Here is a 16,171-nt window from a genome sequence, read left to right as displayed (position 1 = left end):
GCGGGGGCCGGCCCGGGGCAGGCTCCCCCCGCCCCAGCGCAGCGCTTACTGCCCGAGGAAGCTCTTGATGTGCTGCTGGCAGTGGCCCAGGTAACTCCCTCCGTGCAGGGTGGAGTTGGAGACCAGCAGCAGGCGCCGCGGGCCCCCCATGGCGCTGCGGGCCCTGGCCCGGCCCGCCCCTTCCTGCCCCGCCGGCGGGCCGCGGGGTGGGGCCGAGCCGCCGCCGCTCCCGCCACCCCGGCCCGGCCATGCTGGACTTCGCCATCTTTGCCGTCACTTTCCTGCTCATCCTGGTGGGCGCCGTGCTCTACCTCTACCCGGTAATGCTGCCGGCGGCGGGGGGGGAGCCAGGCCCCGGGGCAGGCGGGCAGGGGGCGAGCGGCCGCGGGGCCGAGCGGCCACCGCGGCCCGGGCGGCCCCGGCCCCTTCCCACGTCCCCGGCCCCTTCCCACGTCCCCGGGCTTGGGCGGGGTTTCGTGCCCGCCCTGGCGGGACCCGGGCCGTCCCGCGGAGGTGTCTGGCGCCTGCGGGACCGGAGGTTGCGCGGGGCGTTCCGCGCCCCCCCCCCCCCGCCCAGCCGGCGGGGCAGCCCGCCCGTGTGCTCAGTGCCGCGGTCAGTCCCGCTTCGAAAGGCTTTGACTGCTCACCTTGCGGTTGTGGGCGCGTGCAGAGCTGCAGGGCAAAATCCGGGTGTAAGATGGACGGTGCAGACCTGACCCTTTAAATCTTCACGCAGGGATCGTTCATCTAACCAGATGAATAATCCTGCTTTAGCCAGCGGGCGCGGGCGCACACAGCTGATTGGCTTCAGAAGCCTTAGCAGGTTTGGGGCCTGAAGATGTGGCTTATCCAGGTTTTGTTTAACGTTTGTAAGTAGTGTGGCGGTATTGATGTGGAAAATCCAACTCTCCTGCTGGAAAGCTGTGGGACTTGTATAAAATTTTAAGTTCAAGGAGGTTAATGCATTTCCTTTTACTCTCTAGGCATCTAGGCAAGCATCAGGTATCCCTGGGCTGGCTCCAACTGATGAAAAGTAAGTGCTTTCCATCTTCACATCAGTCAAGTTCAGCTGTGGCAATGGATGCTGTTCATGACCAAATATCCTCTGTGTCCCTCAGGGATGGCAACCTGCCAGATATCATTGCCAGCAGCAGTTTGCATGAGTTCCTGGTGAATCTTCATGAGAAATATGGCCCACTGGTCTCTTTCTGGTTTGGAAGGCGTCTTGTGGTCAGCCTTGGCTCAATTGATCTCCTGAAACAACATATTAACCCCAACCGGTTGTGTAAGTGTCCTTTGCTTTTGTCTTTGAGTCCATTTGTTCCTTTTTGGCCTTCCTGGACATCCTATGTCAATGGAAGCTGGGGCTTCATTCTAAGTAGAAAGAAAATGAAACTTACTTTGCAGCTGACGTGGTGGTTCAGGTATGTCTTTGGTCCTGTGTATTAGACTTGAATATCAGTGACCAAGAGTTGCTGCTGTCCAATAACCATCAAGAAATTAGCATGGTTGTGTTTTTTACTGTCTCTCTACAGGCAGATGATGGTAGCAAGCATCCTGCTTGTTACTCGCTTGAAACAGCAGGGCGAAGATCCTATAGCAACTTGACATACATTTTAAAAGCAGCTTGAAATACAATTTAAGAGGGGGAGCTTTGCTAAATTAAGTCTGAAAAGAACTGCACTAGTTTGTAATAGCTCCCTTGTGTGGTTCAATGTGGAGGTTTTTAAAGTATTATTTGAAGAAGTTGTTTAATTTTTGTTTGACACGTAGAATTTTGTGTTGAAAATCTCTAGTGATCTGCTAGACTTGGAAGTGGTCAGTGGTGCTTGTAGCTGAGTTGACCCTCTTAGTCCTGGGAGGATATTTTAATTTGTTGTATAAGTCTCTTAAGTGGGTGTTTTGCTTCCTAAGGTGATCACAGACAGTAAGTTAGCTCAGTTGGTGTTTGGGTTCCGGTTTTCATCTTATAAAGTTGAATGAGGTGCTGGTTGCACACATCTGACCTAATAATGTAGGCACAGGCAGATATCTCAGCATCACCTTGTGCTGAGGTTGTGATGGGTAAGCTTCTTGTACAGTTGCATGACAGACTCAGAAAAATTGGTGATGATCTGGGAAAGGAGTGGGAGTTAACAAAGATCAGCAAGACACGGTTGATAGCAGTGGCACTCCAGAAGGTGGAAACCCACCCTGAAAGATCTGAATGCAGTCAAGTGTGTTTGGGGGAAATTGAGCAGACAGTCACTTTCTCACAACTCGGAGAAGTGGTGACAGGCCCCTGAGGAGGCATGTTCTCAGAAATGTACAGAATTTGCGAGTACCCAGATACTGGAGAAAAACAAATATAGTGCCTGGACTTCAGTGTAGGAAATGTGACCCAGGCAATTACAGACTACTCTGGTGTCCTGCTATGCCAAGGGCTAAACAGGGGTTAAATAGGAAATGCATGCCATACTTCTTTGATAATTAGACTTCTAGACAAGGCAAGTGATAGAACTGTGTTTCTGTCATGGTTTCAGTTCAGCGTTTGCTTGGACACTGCTTGAGTCATCACTGAAGCTGGAGGTAATGGGATATAAGAAGTGAAAGAGGGAGCAAGGCTGCATTGCATTGGTAAAGAGAAATGCTGGGTTGGGGAGGTGAATACTCCCACTTACGTTAGCAGCCCACCCTGATGGCGTCATGCTGGGACCTCTTGTCAACACAGGGAAGCAGAGTGTCAGAGCAAGGAGATGGGCACCCCTGAGGTCTGGGGTGGCAGCAGCAGGAAGGGGAGCAGCAAGAGCAGGCTGTATTAGTTGCTTGCAGGATGTCATGACCATGGAAAAAAAGAGGAATGTGTATTGAGTCATGTATTTTCTGTAGAGAGAGGAAAGCATCTAGGCTATTGCACAAGATGAACATGAGCCAGACCTGGAATCCTGTGTACGGCTCTGAGCTCTGTACTCGGGCATGATTTTGAATAAAACAAGTCCAAAGAAAGGCTGCTAGTACTCTCAGAGGAGTGGAGAGCCTGTTGTGCAGGAGGAGCTAGGGAAAGTGTGTTCAGCCCAGCAGAAGGAAGACCTTATGGGGGGATTCTCGTAAAGGCAGCAGCAGCAGGCTTAAGAAGGAGGGTTCTCATGATTTGTACTGAACTCAGACCTGAAAAAGCAGGGATGTTGGTTGTATCAGTGCTTTCCTTTTAGCACTGATGCTTGTCAGAAGTGCTCAAACTTTATTAGAGGTGAAGAATCTTACTGATTGTTTTTCCGGGAGCTTTGAGGTATAAACAACACGTAGTAGCTGAGTGGCTGTAGCAAAACAGTTCATGTACCATTTCCTGGTGAGTGGGAATAGGTGTCGTCGTAGCTCTCAGCCACCAACTGGCTCTGGGCAGCTTGTTTTGTTGGAGACCTGGCCTTGCCTGTATCTCTTCTATGCACACAGTGCTGGGGGCAGGAGACAGCCCACTGTGGACTGGGTTATGTCCAACTCCTGACTCTCCAGCCCCACCTGAAAACCCTTGCCATGTGACTTCTCCTCAGTCTGCTGGGGTACCTGAGGCCAGAGCTGCTCTTCATAGATGTCTGCTTGTTGGTTTCTGAGTTTGAGGTGTCTGGTTTGGCTCCAAGTAGAATAGAAGGGTTCCTCTTGTCTCGTGTGTGTCACAGGTATGGACAAACTTCTTGGAGAGAGAGAGAGACAGAGAGGGGGGTGCTGATAGTGCATCTCTCATGAGAGCCTTGAAGTTGGACTAATTTCATTCATGCTTATTAACAGGTTCCCAATGCCAGGAGACTCTTTTTCTCATGATTAAAGCAGTGCTTGAAGTTGGTACGTTTTTACGGCTTCTGAAAGCTTGGTTGAGATTAATTCTCAAGGAGAATTCAAAGGAAGTAAAACTTTGCTGCTGACACTGGTGATTCCTGTGAGAGGCTCTGGGGAAGCAGTCCAGGCATGAGAAGGGTGTGGATGTGAAGAAGGTGGACTAGTTCAGGATTGCCAGGAGCAGTGGGTTCAGAGACATACTTGGAAATCTCCTGTGAGTTGATGTCGCCTTTTGGGCTGGGACAACGAACCTGAAGCACGTTGAATGTTGGAGATGGAGCTATGGGTCCTGGCCTGTTTGAGCAGGACAGCTTCACTGCTGTTCTGTGTGCAGCTTCAGAGGTCCTTTCCATCTCTGATGTTCAGTGCTACTTGGCATTTGTTTTGACTATCCAGTTATCTTTTCTCCATACTTACTTACAATGGTGTCCAGGACAGCATTTTGAGGTTCTTGGGATGAGGGAGAAGATTTCATTGTAAGTGGAAAGAACAGTCAAAATTTTTATATGCTTCACTAAGAGGACTGAAAATATAACCCTAGAGATGTTTTCAAGACAAGGACAAAGGAAGAAGTCCATGGAAGTGCTGGCAGGACAGAGCTGTGTCTCCAAGAGGCAGTTTATGCCCTGTGAAGTCACTAGCCTCCTGTAGCTGTGGAAAAATAGTGGTTTCCCAAATACTGCAAGGCAGGGCCAGCCCTCAGCAAAGGGCAGCCTGGGCTCTGCTGTCCTGAGTTCACAACGGTGAGTATATCAGTGGCATGGGACCGCTAGTTGCACTAGGGACAGGGGAGAAAAAAATTGAGCCCATGGCTGATCCAGCAGTTTTCTTTCATGTGTGCCAGGAGAACTTTGCAGTTTCTGCAGGTGATGGCGCTAACCGGCCTCCGGCCTCTCCAAATGCCTCTGCTTGCCAGATTTGCTGTGTGGGCTTTACCACCAGCCATATGTCTTTCTGGCTACCCCAGTACTGTGCCTAGCTCTGCCAGGGCCAGTCAGCAGGGAATCGTGGCATGCATAGCAGCAGCCACTCCATGGCAAAGTACCCTGGAGGAGGAATTGTCAGCAGCAGCTAGAGTCACATAACAGCCTGCTCCACGTGGAGAGCCGCAGGTACCATCTGCTGTGCCAAAAGACACATGCACGTACTCCTTGTCATTCAAAGTGGGAAAGAGGGTGAGATGCAGATCTTAAACATTGGAAGGGAAACGATGTGATGAGAGAAAAGCATTTAGGAAAGTTTACCATATTCCTGCCTCTGGCCTCATTAGCTCCTTTTGTGTCATTAGGTAGTAAGCCCCCTGCAGGTGGGAGTTGTCTCTTGTATGTCCAGTAGCATAATGAGGCCCTGATCTCTGCTGGGAATCCTAGATACATCCACAGTCATATGTGTCTAGCCCAGCCTTGATGTTTTCTGATGCCTCAGAGGTTTCACTCTCCATCTGGGAGAAGTAACAGACTGTGATAAACAGGGAAAATATCCCTCTTGAAAACTCCCTGATTGCTGCTTCTAAATAGTTCCTTAGAGATTCTGCCAGTTCTGCAAGACCCACAGAAAAGTTTACAGAAAGGGAAAAGCTTATGCCATGCTTTATTGCACAGTTTTGCATGGACACCTAATATACTTTAGCAAATTTATTAGTAGAGGCCCCTGGTGGTGAAATTCAGACTTAAAATTCTAACTGAAGTAAGCCATGGATATGGAAGATGGAAAGTACGTGTTTTTGTCTAGTTTGTACACTGTTGCAGGTGTCTGTGTGGAAGGAGGATGGAAAGTAAGGCGATTAGAAGTAGAAAGCATTCTGTAGCTTAGTGGGGTACTGTTTTCTGTAAGAGCTTCTCTGCTGGAGACAGCCCTGACTGAGAGAGGTAGGTGTTAGTTTGGGAAGTGCTCATCAGCAGGGAACTCAGTGCATGCAAGAGAAATCATGCAGGAGCAGTAGGGTGTCAGATGAGATTTGCTGGGGCTGTGAAGCAAGGTAAGGAGTGCAGAAGGCAACCTTTGGCTAAGTCTGTCATGTGAGCTGATATGTCTTGAGTACATAGCCACGGTCAGGGCAGGAGGGGGCACCAGATGTCAAGAAGGAACGTGCTAGAGGGGCTGCAGATCAGGCTGGAGGAGAAGGGGAAGGGGCATGCCTTACTGTTGTCACCAAGTCAATGGCACAACCAGCTGCCAGCTGGCAAGCTGGGAACAAGCTTCCAAGGCATTATTACTAAAGAGTTACTTGGCAGAGCCATCAGGCAACCTCTTCAGGGGAAGCTGATCACAGGATGGTACCCTGCCACAGAGAAGAGACCTTATGAGGTCCCAGGCTGCAGTGAGCAAGAGAAGCTTGACACCCCAGAGACTGTTCGGGGGAAAGGAGCCATGGCTTACTCACTGCCTAGAAGTAGCAGCACCTGATTAAAGAGGTTGCTGTTTTCATCATCTCTGGTGATGTGATTGCCTGACTTTTGAACAGTGTTTCCTTTATTTGCTTTCAGTGGATCCCTTTGAGACAATGTTGAAGTCCCTCTTGAGGTACCAGTCCAGCCTGAATGGGGATACAGGAGAGAGCCACATGAGGAGAAAGCTGTATGAAACTGGTGTGACCAAGTCCTTGCAAAGTAACTTTGCTCTCATCCAGAAGGTGCGTAACTGCCCTTGTAAAGCAGAGAAGCCCTGTGTGGCTCACAGAGGAAAGTTTAGTAAGAATGATCACTAGGATAAAGGAACTGCTTTCAGATTAGTGCTGGAACTATAAGCATCTGAGACAGCAAACAGCCTCTGCCCATTCAAGCAGTGTGAGTGTTTGGTTTCTCTTAGCTCTAGTGGGTTAGGGAGAAGGGCTGAGCTTGGTGGGTTTTTATGCCGAGATGCCAGATGCAGTCAAAGATACTGGAGCATCTCGATTCTAGATTTATTTCCCAGAACAGGAGGGAGGAGCAAGGAACCAGCTACTGAGACCACAAACAGGTGAAGAACTGTTCTGTTAACTCAGTCCAGCAGCCAGAATATGATCTGTTTTCCCAGTCTGGAGCTACTAGTATTAAAGGTTTCAAGGTTTCTTTTGTGACAAAGGGAACAAGAGAGGAAGACAGGGCTGCCTTGTTGGGGGAAAACCTTGGGAAGAGGCAGAAGATTTGAGGCTAAAATTTCACTGTTTACATTAACAATGGAAGGAAACCTTGGGAAGGGTGTAGCTTCATGCTATAGCCATGAAAGTGTGGTCTGCCTTAGGAACTGGGTGGGAATGTCTCCAGGGTATGTTTGGTAAATAGGCTGCTGATATTACTGCCAACTAATGGTTCCTTCCCTCTCAAGCTGTCAGAAGAGCTACTAGCCAAATGGCTCTCTCTCCCTGAGGCACAACATGTGCCACTCTGCCAGCACATGCTGGGCTTTGCCATGAAGTCTGTCACGCAGACAGCTATGGGCAGCAGCTTTGAAGATGACCGGGAAGTCATCCGATTCCGCAGGCACCATGATGCAGTAAGTGTCACAAAGAGTCAGGAAATCTCCTATTATATTTTTCCATGCCAGCACGCAGCTTGTGTCAGTTTGCACAGTTTAGTACAAGCTACTGCTGAGTCTTTAACATTAAGTTTAAAAGCTTGAGGGCTCTGCCTCAATTGTCCCAAGCTGAAACTATCAGAAAGATCCTACTGCTGATCCTGCTGTCATTAGTCTTAAGGTGTTTCTAAAGGATCTGTGGGGATCAGGAACCCAGATCCAATGGCAGTTGAGAGGTGTTTGGTACCTGATTCAGTTAAACTACTGGGAATGCCAGTGGAACTTACCCTCTTCAAAGATCTTCTGAATGCTCTGTGACATTGTGAAGAAAGGAAAATCTGAGGATGTCCCAATCTGTGTCCACATCTGGGCATGTTAAATCTGCTGGCGATAGGGTAGGAAAGAAACAGTTCCATCTCCCATTCAAGATTCCCATGCCTTTTCCCCTGCAGTTGTAATTACAGTAGTTTCATTTCAACACAATTTCAGCTATCGTAATATCTGGAATGGGACATGGTGTCCTAAAGAGGAGACCAGTTCCATATTCACAGGAAGTCTCCATTTTATTCGGTGTTTTCATTTTCCTGAAGAGGGAAGAACAGAGGAATCTTCGTAGTCTCAGCCTGTGGTGAGTGATGGTGGTGTTCTTTCTGTCCTTCTTTCAGATCTGGTCAGAGATTGGGAAAGGTTTCTTGGATGGGTCCCTTGACAAAAACATGACTAGGAAGAAGCTCTACGAAGATGGTAGGTTTCTCCCAAAATCACAGTCTTCCTCCCATTCTGCTTAATACTTAGAGTTAGCTAGTATATGGAAGCACTTAATTTGCCCAGCTGTCTTGGCTTTTCTGCAGAGTTGGTCCTCATGCCATACGCTACCAGATGTGTCCTCGTTACTCTCACATAAGGGTGGTTTAGATGAGATGTTGGGGGATATGGTGTAGGGAAGAACTTTGTAGAGTAGGGCTGATGGTTGGACTCGATGATCCCAAGGGTCTTTTCCAACCTGAATGATTCTGTGATAAGATCGTTGGTTTTGAGTTGAGTGACAAGCCTGCCATTGTGCAAGAAGTCTGTAGGACTAGAACTCTAGTTTCAGGTCTAGTTCTAGGGTCTGTCCAGTCTGGAGACTGACAGAGGATACTGGGAAGAATCAGGGTGTGCTTGTTCCTTTCCTGTTCTGTTCCCTAGCGTCACTTTTGACCTCTCTTGGGGTCAGGCAACTGTGCTAGATGGAGACAGATGGAGCCACTTGGTTTGGCCTGTACGGTCATTCTTATGATGCACCATTTGGTGAATGCACTGTCACTGACAGGCTAGAAGACACAAGTACAGAGGTGCTACTTTGATGGACACCTTCCACATGATAGCCTCTGATGTGCTATTACAAGGTAATGATGATTTTCAGGTCTGTTATGGCAGTGTGTTTATTTCTCAGATTTCACCATAAGATATTTTATTTTTCGGTTGTCCTGTCTTTTTTGTTGTTAATAGTTAAACCTTTTCAGTAATGATTGATAAGATGCTAAACAAAACTAGTTTGTCTCTAGAACTAAGGATTTGCTTGTAAATCCTCCAAACCCAGTGTTTCCTTCTTCATGTTGCTGGTTCTGTGGGTTTCAGAATCTGAGGACAACTACTGCCTTATTAAAATGGGCTTCTCCCATGGGCACTTGTTCAGGACTGTTCCTGAGTTGTAGTGGGATGACGCATTAGGACACAATTTCACAAACTCCAGGTAGTGAGGCTTACCTTCCTATGCAGAGAGGAGGGAGGAAGGGTAGTTCTAAGACGAAGGGGCCGAACTGGGCCTTGTTAAATCAAGTTTCAGATCCAACTTCTGTGCCATGTTTCCTGGATAGTCTTGAGTAGGTCATTTAAATAAGACAGCCAATGGCATCTAGGTCCCTAACTCCCCCCAGTTCCCACAGCAGCCACCAGGAATTAGGCACACAAATACCTTTATGTGTGGACCCTTTGTGCCAAGACCCTCCCATGTTTTCTGCACCTTCCTCTCTCTGTGCAGACTCTTCAGCACAGAGCCAGAGCCATCCTCTTGCACCGTGCTTGTAGAACCCCTAGCAAAAGGGACACCATCAGCGGCTGGAGGTGCTGTAACACTAGTAATTATAACTCTACAGGCCATGCAACTAGTGTTATCTGGCTCTAACGTTTTTTATGGGGACTGATTAAACGCATTCTCTGATGGTTCAATACTAACTGTTATTTGACTTACCCTTATGTGATTTCAACTCATAGAGTACATCTCAGTTATACCTGTAAAGGTGGCTTTTTTATAGGCAACCTGTTCTATTTGGTTCCTACATTTTCAACTAAATCAGAGATACCGCCTTCCAAATTGACAGTAACATATAACAGAGGCTGCTTCTGTAAGTGAGCCCAGCAGGGACAGCTGCTCTGAAAATCTGCTTGGGGAGATGGATTTGCTTCTCTGCAGCACTCAGGATGACCAGATTTTAAAATAAACATTTCTTTTTGCTTCCAAAGCTCTGATGGAGATGGAATCCACCTTAAGGAAAGTTACAAAGGAGCGCCGAGGCAGATCATTCAACAGGCACATCTTTATAGACACCTTGCTGCAGGGGAGCCTGAGTGACCAGCAGGTCTGTGTAGCTGTTAATGTCATTACACGTTAATGGAGTTTTGCTAGATGGGCAGCTCATAACATTGTAGCCTTTGATTAATTTAAGTTTTCGCATCTTAGGTCAGATTCCATACTAAAGCAGGTTTTCTCATTCTTTTTTCCACTCCTACAATGTTTAATTGCATTAGACTTTGGTAGCTTTCCTTGCCACTGCTTCATTGCTATTTTTATAAACGAGAAGTATCTTAGTATTAAGCATGTCTCATGTGCCATTCCAACAGAATTTCTGTAGAGAGTTCAGTCCATGTCTTCTAGATGTATTTCCTGCTCTCTGCACTAAAGGGATTTCATGTGCTTGAGTGGAGAATGTGCCACTTCTTTTTTATCTTTACAGTCTTATGAACTTCATTCTCTGAAGTAGATTTTATTTTGTAGATTCTGGAAGATACAATGATTTTCTCCTTGGCAGGCTGCATAATCACGGCTAACTGTAAGTACAGATTGTAAGTAACTTTCCATCCTTACACTCAACTGTCTAAAACTGTGTGTGATGACATGAGACTTATTCTAGGCTAATAAAAAATTATATTCATCATTCTCTTTCTCCTGAGCTACAGAGGTATAGAAGAAACTAATTTTTACATCAGACTCTCCACACAGCCTCACAGTTAGTGAGTTGAAACTGTGTTTGACAACCTTCCCAGTCTTTGGGTGAACTTTAGGATTTCTTCTCATTGTTTTTTGCTTGCACTCTAACCCCAGCCAACTGATGCTAAATTTGATGAAAAAGCACCAAAAGATGCAAGCCACAAAGATCATGTTGTAAAATAGGTTCTGGCACATGGGAAGGAAATTAGAGCAGAGTGCTGGAATCTGACTGTCTACTTTGAATTTCTGAAGGATAGGTGTATTCCATGTATGGAAGACTTTCAAAGGAGCTACTCTGGGATTTATGCGAAGATTATAAAAAAACAAAACAAAGCAAAATACAAACTGGAGCTGTATAAAATCTCTTATGATAGGAGGATGATTATCAGGCCCTGTGTCTCACCCAGTGGGGCTGGGACTCCAAAGAAAACCTCCCAGGTGCAGCTGGTTGTTAAAGAATATGGAAAGTAAATTTGGCAACTATGATAATACTCTCCCCAGAGAATATCCTCTCCAAGTACTCCAGGAAGACTGTCATTTTAAGAGGCTGGACTCCTCAGGGATTCCAGATAGTTCTCCTGAATAGACGTTTTGGAGTGGTAGAAACATTTCCTTGTAGCTTTAGGGAAACTGCGTCCTACACACTTATTTCTTATGCAAGGTTTCTTTTTCACTCTGCTATTGAAGATATCTCTTGACTACTTCACGAAATAGATGTAGGGAAGACAAGTGCTGGCCAACCTACTGCAGAGAGCTGTACTGTTCTTGTCGCTCCCTGTCAGGAGCCCCAGACGTTGGCTGTCTGGAGCACTCACCTGAGATGTGCTGGGGAAGCCTCCTAAATAAGGGAATTTTCTGATGCTTTGGACAAACCAGCCTTTCATTTGCATTGTTGGTCTAGTAACCCTGGCTCCTTAGGGTTTGCTGGGCTGTGTGGTCCCTTCCCCAGAGCTGGGAGGCTGAATGGCTCAGTCTCCTGCACAGCTCCCGAAGCTCCTCATAGCACTGGAAAGAGAATTTTAGCTTGCAGGGTCTCTTGTTACACAGGAATTCAGTCTCTACTCCTGCCACTGAATACAGAATCAGTACAGCCTGCAGTGAACAGAAGTCACCCTTCTCTGAGTGAAAAAGTAATGTTGCAAATACAGGAAGTGAGAAAACTGAATGCAGTTTGTAAAGGATTGAATTTTCAGGGTCCAGTCTTGTCTTGATTTCTTCCTCAGTGTGTACCTGGGCAGTCTATTTCCTGACAACCTCAGAAGATGTTCAACAGAACCTCTACAAGGAGATGGACTGCGTTCTGGGGAAGGGACCAATTACACATGAGAAAATCGAGCAGCTCAGGTGGGTCCCATGGAAGGGTTGTCTCATGTGGTGGGGACAGGGGCTTCATGTGCTGGAGCCTGATGCCCAGCCTACACTGGGCCAGGAGAAGGCACCCAAAAGCTACTCCCTTCTTTTTTCTGGAAGTGATCAAACCACAGGATGACTTGTAGCACAGAGAATCTGCTGTCGGGCTCCAGACATGGGAACTAAGCTGCTCTCTTCAGGGTGTCTTATAGGAAACCCTTTAAGTTCATCGGCAGAGGAGAGCACAGAATCAGTGCCCTGGCTGCCAGGCTAAAATTCGTTTGCTTACTGTCTTGTTTGGCTTCTGTCCTAGTTTTCCAGAAGTAGAGGTAATCAGTCATTTTAATGGTTGGATTCATGTTAGACATATTTAGAAGGAAAGCATGGAATAATCTTTTCAAAGGGCCACAGAACTGGATGATGACTGGTCAACAGTGTGCCTTTCTTTTTTGTGCATCTGTTGGTGCAATTGGGTGCATTTTGTATTTGGACTAGTGTTGAGAGTTTCAGTAAGGCAGTATTGAGTATGTAGGTTTCTTGTTGATTCTTGTATGGGTGAGAGGTCCAGGAAAAGGGCTGGTGTGTTTATGCTTTTTAGCAGAGTTAGTTTAGTTTAAAATCTGAAAAAACAGTGGTGAAGAGAGATTTCAGTAACCTTCCCTAAAAGCTATTAATGAGATTTAATGCTTCATGCAAAGATGCTGGGACCACAAAATGAGGTGCCTCAGTGTGGCTCGAGACAGCACCAGGAGCAGACTGTGGCCCTAAATGCAGCGGGTGACTCGGCTCTCCTTGCTGCCACAAGGACGTGGACAAGCTTCTTTCTGGGAGGGTTAAACTAATGAAGTCTTACTGCTTGCAGATACTGTCGGCAAGTTCTGTGTGAGACAGTGCGAACAGCAAAGCTGACTCCCATTGCTGCACAGCTGCAGGAGCTGGAGGGCAAAGTTGATCAACATACTATTCCCAAAGAGGTAGGGCAGTACTGGAGCACTAGGCCACTCTCCTTTCCTGGAGAGGAATTTGCTGTTTCCTCATCTTCCTGTGGAGGTGTGAGACAGGAAGACCATTTCTTCTGCCAGTGTTGAACCTGAGCAGCTGCTCTGTCATCTGGAAAGTACAATTTAGCTCAAAGTTTGCCCTGCAGTTCCTCTGCAGGAGAGGCTCTGGGAATTCATGTTCTCTTGCTGAGCAAATTCGCTTCCAATTCTGGGTCTACCAGGGATGAATCATCTTTTGAAAGGGCTTATGGGCTCGGTTGTGCCTAAAAGAGCATGATTTCAGGCCTGATCGTATCACCCACATTTCCCACACAGAGTGGTACCTTCCATTGCAGAGAATAAAATAGCCCATACATACATACATGCCAGGAAGAGTAGAGGAATGGGATCAGACCCTCTAACTATCAGCCACCGCAGCATGGGCCTTAGAAGTTAAAATCCTAATATCTGTGCATGGAGTATGGAAATCTGTAAATGAATACAGCATATTTTTAATCCATCTAATAAAATGAGTAGTCTAAAGAATAATAGTTACCCATCAGGGCTGTTCAGAAGTGTCTTTAATTGTGCATTTCTTTCTGCTCTGACATGTCCAAATTTTCTTTGCAGACACTTGTGCTTTATGCTCTTGGTGTGATGCTGCAGGATAGTTCATCTTGGCCATCACCATACAAGTATGTAGAATCAAGACTTTTATTGCCACTAATTCCTTTCCTTTTTTTTAAATTAATGTTCTTTAGATCTTACAGCAGAGCTTGTTTGGCTGCAGGGACTGCCTCAAACATATTTTGGAGATAAAAGGGAGTCTGTAAGAAAATCAATTTATGAAGGTCTCCTCTCCATGGGCGGGATTTTGGGGCAATTCAAGTCATGATCCTTCCATGCTCCAGTCTGTGTGTGTGTGTGTGTGTCTGTGTGTGTGTGTCTGTGTGTTAGAGTTTAATAAAAACTTTTTTGCGCACACACACAGCTTCCCTGGCAAATGCTGGTAAATTCTTTTTAAGGTTTTCTGTGAGAGAGAAACAGTGATTTGAATGGCTTTGGAGCACTGCTTGTCATCATGAAACGATGCAAACAATGATGGGAGGAAATACCAGTCTGAAGTTTTGTTTTTTCAGCGGGAAGGGAAATGCTACCTCATTACTTCTATCTGTGAAAACAGAACGATCCAGGCCAGTATTTCGGAGGTTGAAGAAAAAAGTTGCTGTAGCTTCCTGTGGCCTCCAGGTGGCAAATATTAACACGTATCTGACCTACTTCACTTGGGCTGGGAAAAAAATGTGGGTCAGTTATTCTAGACAGAGAGAACAGACAGCTGAGATTTAGGAGAAGGAATAGAGCCTTTAGAACAGCACTTGTTCTCTCTGCCAGTGTAGTTCTTACAGAAGGGTGAGGCATTGATGCACCGATCTATGAGCATCTTGGCAGGGATTGCCCACTAGGATAGGAAGGGTTTGCTGAGGCCTTGTGGGAGGAACGGTGAGGACTGCTATGAACACAGCGTGTTTATTCCAAGGAGAAGAAGGTTGAGGTTAGCCTGAGGTAGATGTGTATTTCCATGATGGAGATAAGAGATCAGTTTTGTTATCCTTTCGCTTACCTACTGTATAAAACCACCATGCGTGGCTGTTTGCCCTCCTTACTTTTTTGCTAGGCAGCTGCATTTTCTTTCCTATTACAACATCTGTAATTTGCCTCTTCAGTTCAGGGGGAATGTAAGTTTGCTGCTGCTTTTACTGAGGGTCAGCACCCATGTGCCCTTTCACCTTGGTAGAAGCAGAGCTTGGATGTTTAGGCAGGGAGCCAAAGGCTTGAAGTATAAGCAGAAAGGTTTAGCAGAAAGTGAATGAAAAATGCCTTCTATCCATCAAATTTCCTGTTTGGGTTTTTTTAAAAAAATATATATATATTTAAGTTGAATTATGTTTTATTAATCTCCCTGTGGTTAGTTGATTATGGGAATCTTGTTTTAACTCATGCCAGCCCTGGATAATAATTTTTTCCCAGCCTCCACCATCCTAATGCTGGAAAACACTTTTCTCACTTGAATGAGTCACCAGCTTCCCTCCCCCAGCACACAGACATACACACACCAGCTGCTTGAAGAGAAGGGTGAGGGGCAAGGAGAAAAGGGAAATATTTTTGGAAGCGGAGAGAGGAAGGGTCACAGCGGGGGGGTGCGGGTGGGGGGTGGGAGGGACACACACGACACACACACACACAAATCAGATTGTGTGTGCCCTGAAGGGGAATAGAGGGCAGGTAGCAGCATCAGCTTGGCTGTGTACTCAAGATAAATACCCACTGCTGAGAGGTAATGCATATTAGTTCCAGCCCTATGTCACACTAACTCAGTTTATCAGCATTTTGACCAAGCTGGGACACAGCTGACCATCTGGGAGCATAGATGGAGTGGATGCACAATTGCCTTCATATATCTGTGTGGAATTACTCAGCATGATTTAGAGAGAGCAAATTAGTGAGATTCTGTATTTCGCTGCCAGTTTCTTACTTATGTGTGTGTGCACATGTGTCCAGGGAAAGGATCCTGTGCCTGCACAGAAAGCCTCAGTGTATTTTGTCTTTCATAGGTTTGACCCAGAGAGATTCAATGAGGAATCAGCCATGAAAAACCTCTCCTTGTTGGGTTTTTCAGGAAGCCAGGAGTGCCCAGAGTTGAGGTGAGCATAGGGAAGGAGGTCTTTATGTGTGTCTGTGGCAAACAGCAGAGAAGGTGCTTTCAGCCTCTTCCTGTTGCTGCTGAGACAATCTGTCCAAGCTGGCAGTTGTCCTTTGGCAGATTTACATCATAGCAATGTTTTTATTCTTTTCTCCTGCCTCTTCCCTCAGGTTTGCCTATATGGTGGCTACAGTTCTGCTGAGTGTCCTAGTAAGGAAACTGTATCTCCACCCAGTGAAAGGACAAGTCATGGAGACCAAATATGAGCTGGTAACCTCACCAAAGGAGGAAGCCTGGATAACAGTGTCTAAGAGAAACTAAGAGCAAGCAAAACAAGGGGCTAAAAGTGCCAGCAGTGAAGTTCTGAGCAAGAGTTTTAGGGAATTATCCTGGCACCACACTGACTCAGCCAAGGAATTTTGCATCCAGATTTCGTTACCTTCCACATTCTTAACCACATACCTCTCTTAGGTACCTTTTCTAACTCAACCAGTAGTCATATTAAAGTAGATTTAATCTGTATGCCCTTTTTACATTTGCTTTTGGATCTCTGGCCAAACCATTACAAAGGAAACAACAAAA

General features: G+C 46.4%; 2 protein-coding genes across 4 annotated transcripts in view; one reads left to right on the top strand and one right to left on the bottom strand.

Annotated features, from left to right (window-relative positions):
• Positions 1–207, bottom strand: part of LOC141945218 (alpha-aspartyl dipeptidase-like) — a 20,731-nt gene extending 20,524 nt beyond the window's left edge. The window contains exon 1 of one of the 2 annotated variants that reach the window (XR_012629449.1): positions 50–207. Coding sequence is in view for 1 of the 2 variants with exons in the window: in XM_074873032.1 (XP_074729133.1) it covers positions 50–150 (101 nt within the window). In the remaining variant the exon portion in view is untranslated. The remainder of the gene's footprint in view (positions 1–49) is intronic. The other variant, XM_074873032.1, reaches the window with a different exon arrangement.
• CYP20A1 (cytochrome P450 family 20 subfamily A member 1) lies at positions 188–16,171 on the top strand. 2 transcript variants are annotated; one of them, XM_074873030.1, is made up of 13 exons: positions 188–320; positions 984–1,033; positions 1,119–1,285; positions 6,300–6,445; positions 7,120–7,287; positions 7,974–8,052; positions 9,814–9,929; positions 10,346–10,400; positions 11,782–11,902; positions 12,771–12,882; positions 13,519–13,583; positions 15,501–15,590; positions 15,760–16,171. In XM_074873030.1, exons 1-13 carry the CDS (start codon positions 249–251, stop codon positions 15,908–15,910), a joined length of 1,392 nt encoding a protein of 463 aa, XP_074729131.1. In that variant the 5' UTR covers positions 188–248; the 3' UTR covers positions 15,911–16,171. The 2 variants fall into 2 exon arrangements, with proteins under 2 accessions (XP_074729131.1, XP_074729132.1); XM_074873031.1 differs by lacking the exons at positions 188–320; positions 984–1,033; positions 1,119–1,285; positions 6,300–6,445; positions 7,120–7,287 and adding an exon at positions 8,621–8,696 and having other exon boundaries at positions 8,023–8,052.

Source organism: Strix uralensis, chromosome 6, assembly GCF_047716275.1.
Source record: "Strix uralensis isolate ZFMK-TIS-50842 chromosome 6, bStrUra1, whole genome shotgun sequence".
Lineage (NCBI taxonomy): Eukaryota > Metazoa > Chordata > Aves > Strigiformes > Strigidae > Strix > Strix uralensis.
This window is presented reverse-complemented; position numbering and strand designations above follow the sequence as displayed.

What these genes read in the sequence shown, in the direction of transcription:
- CYP20A1 (XM_074873030.1), top strand. Translation starts at nt 249, where the DNA reads ATGCTGGACTTCGCCATCTTTGCCGTCACTTTCCTGCTCATCCTGGTG. An exon ending in ACTTTGCTCTCATCCAGAAG is followed by an intron (nt 6,446 to 7,119) that starts GTGCGTAACTGC and finishes TTCCCTCTCAAG; the next exon opens with CTGTCAGAAGAGCTACTAGC. An exon ending in TCCGCAGGCACCATGATGCA is followed by an intron (nt 7,288 to 7,973) that starts GTAAGTGTCACA and finishes TCCTTCTTTCAG; the next exon opens with ATCTGGTCAGAGATTGGGAA.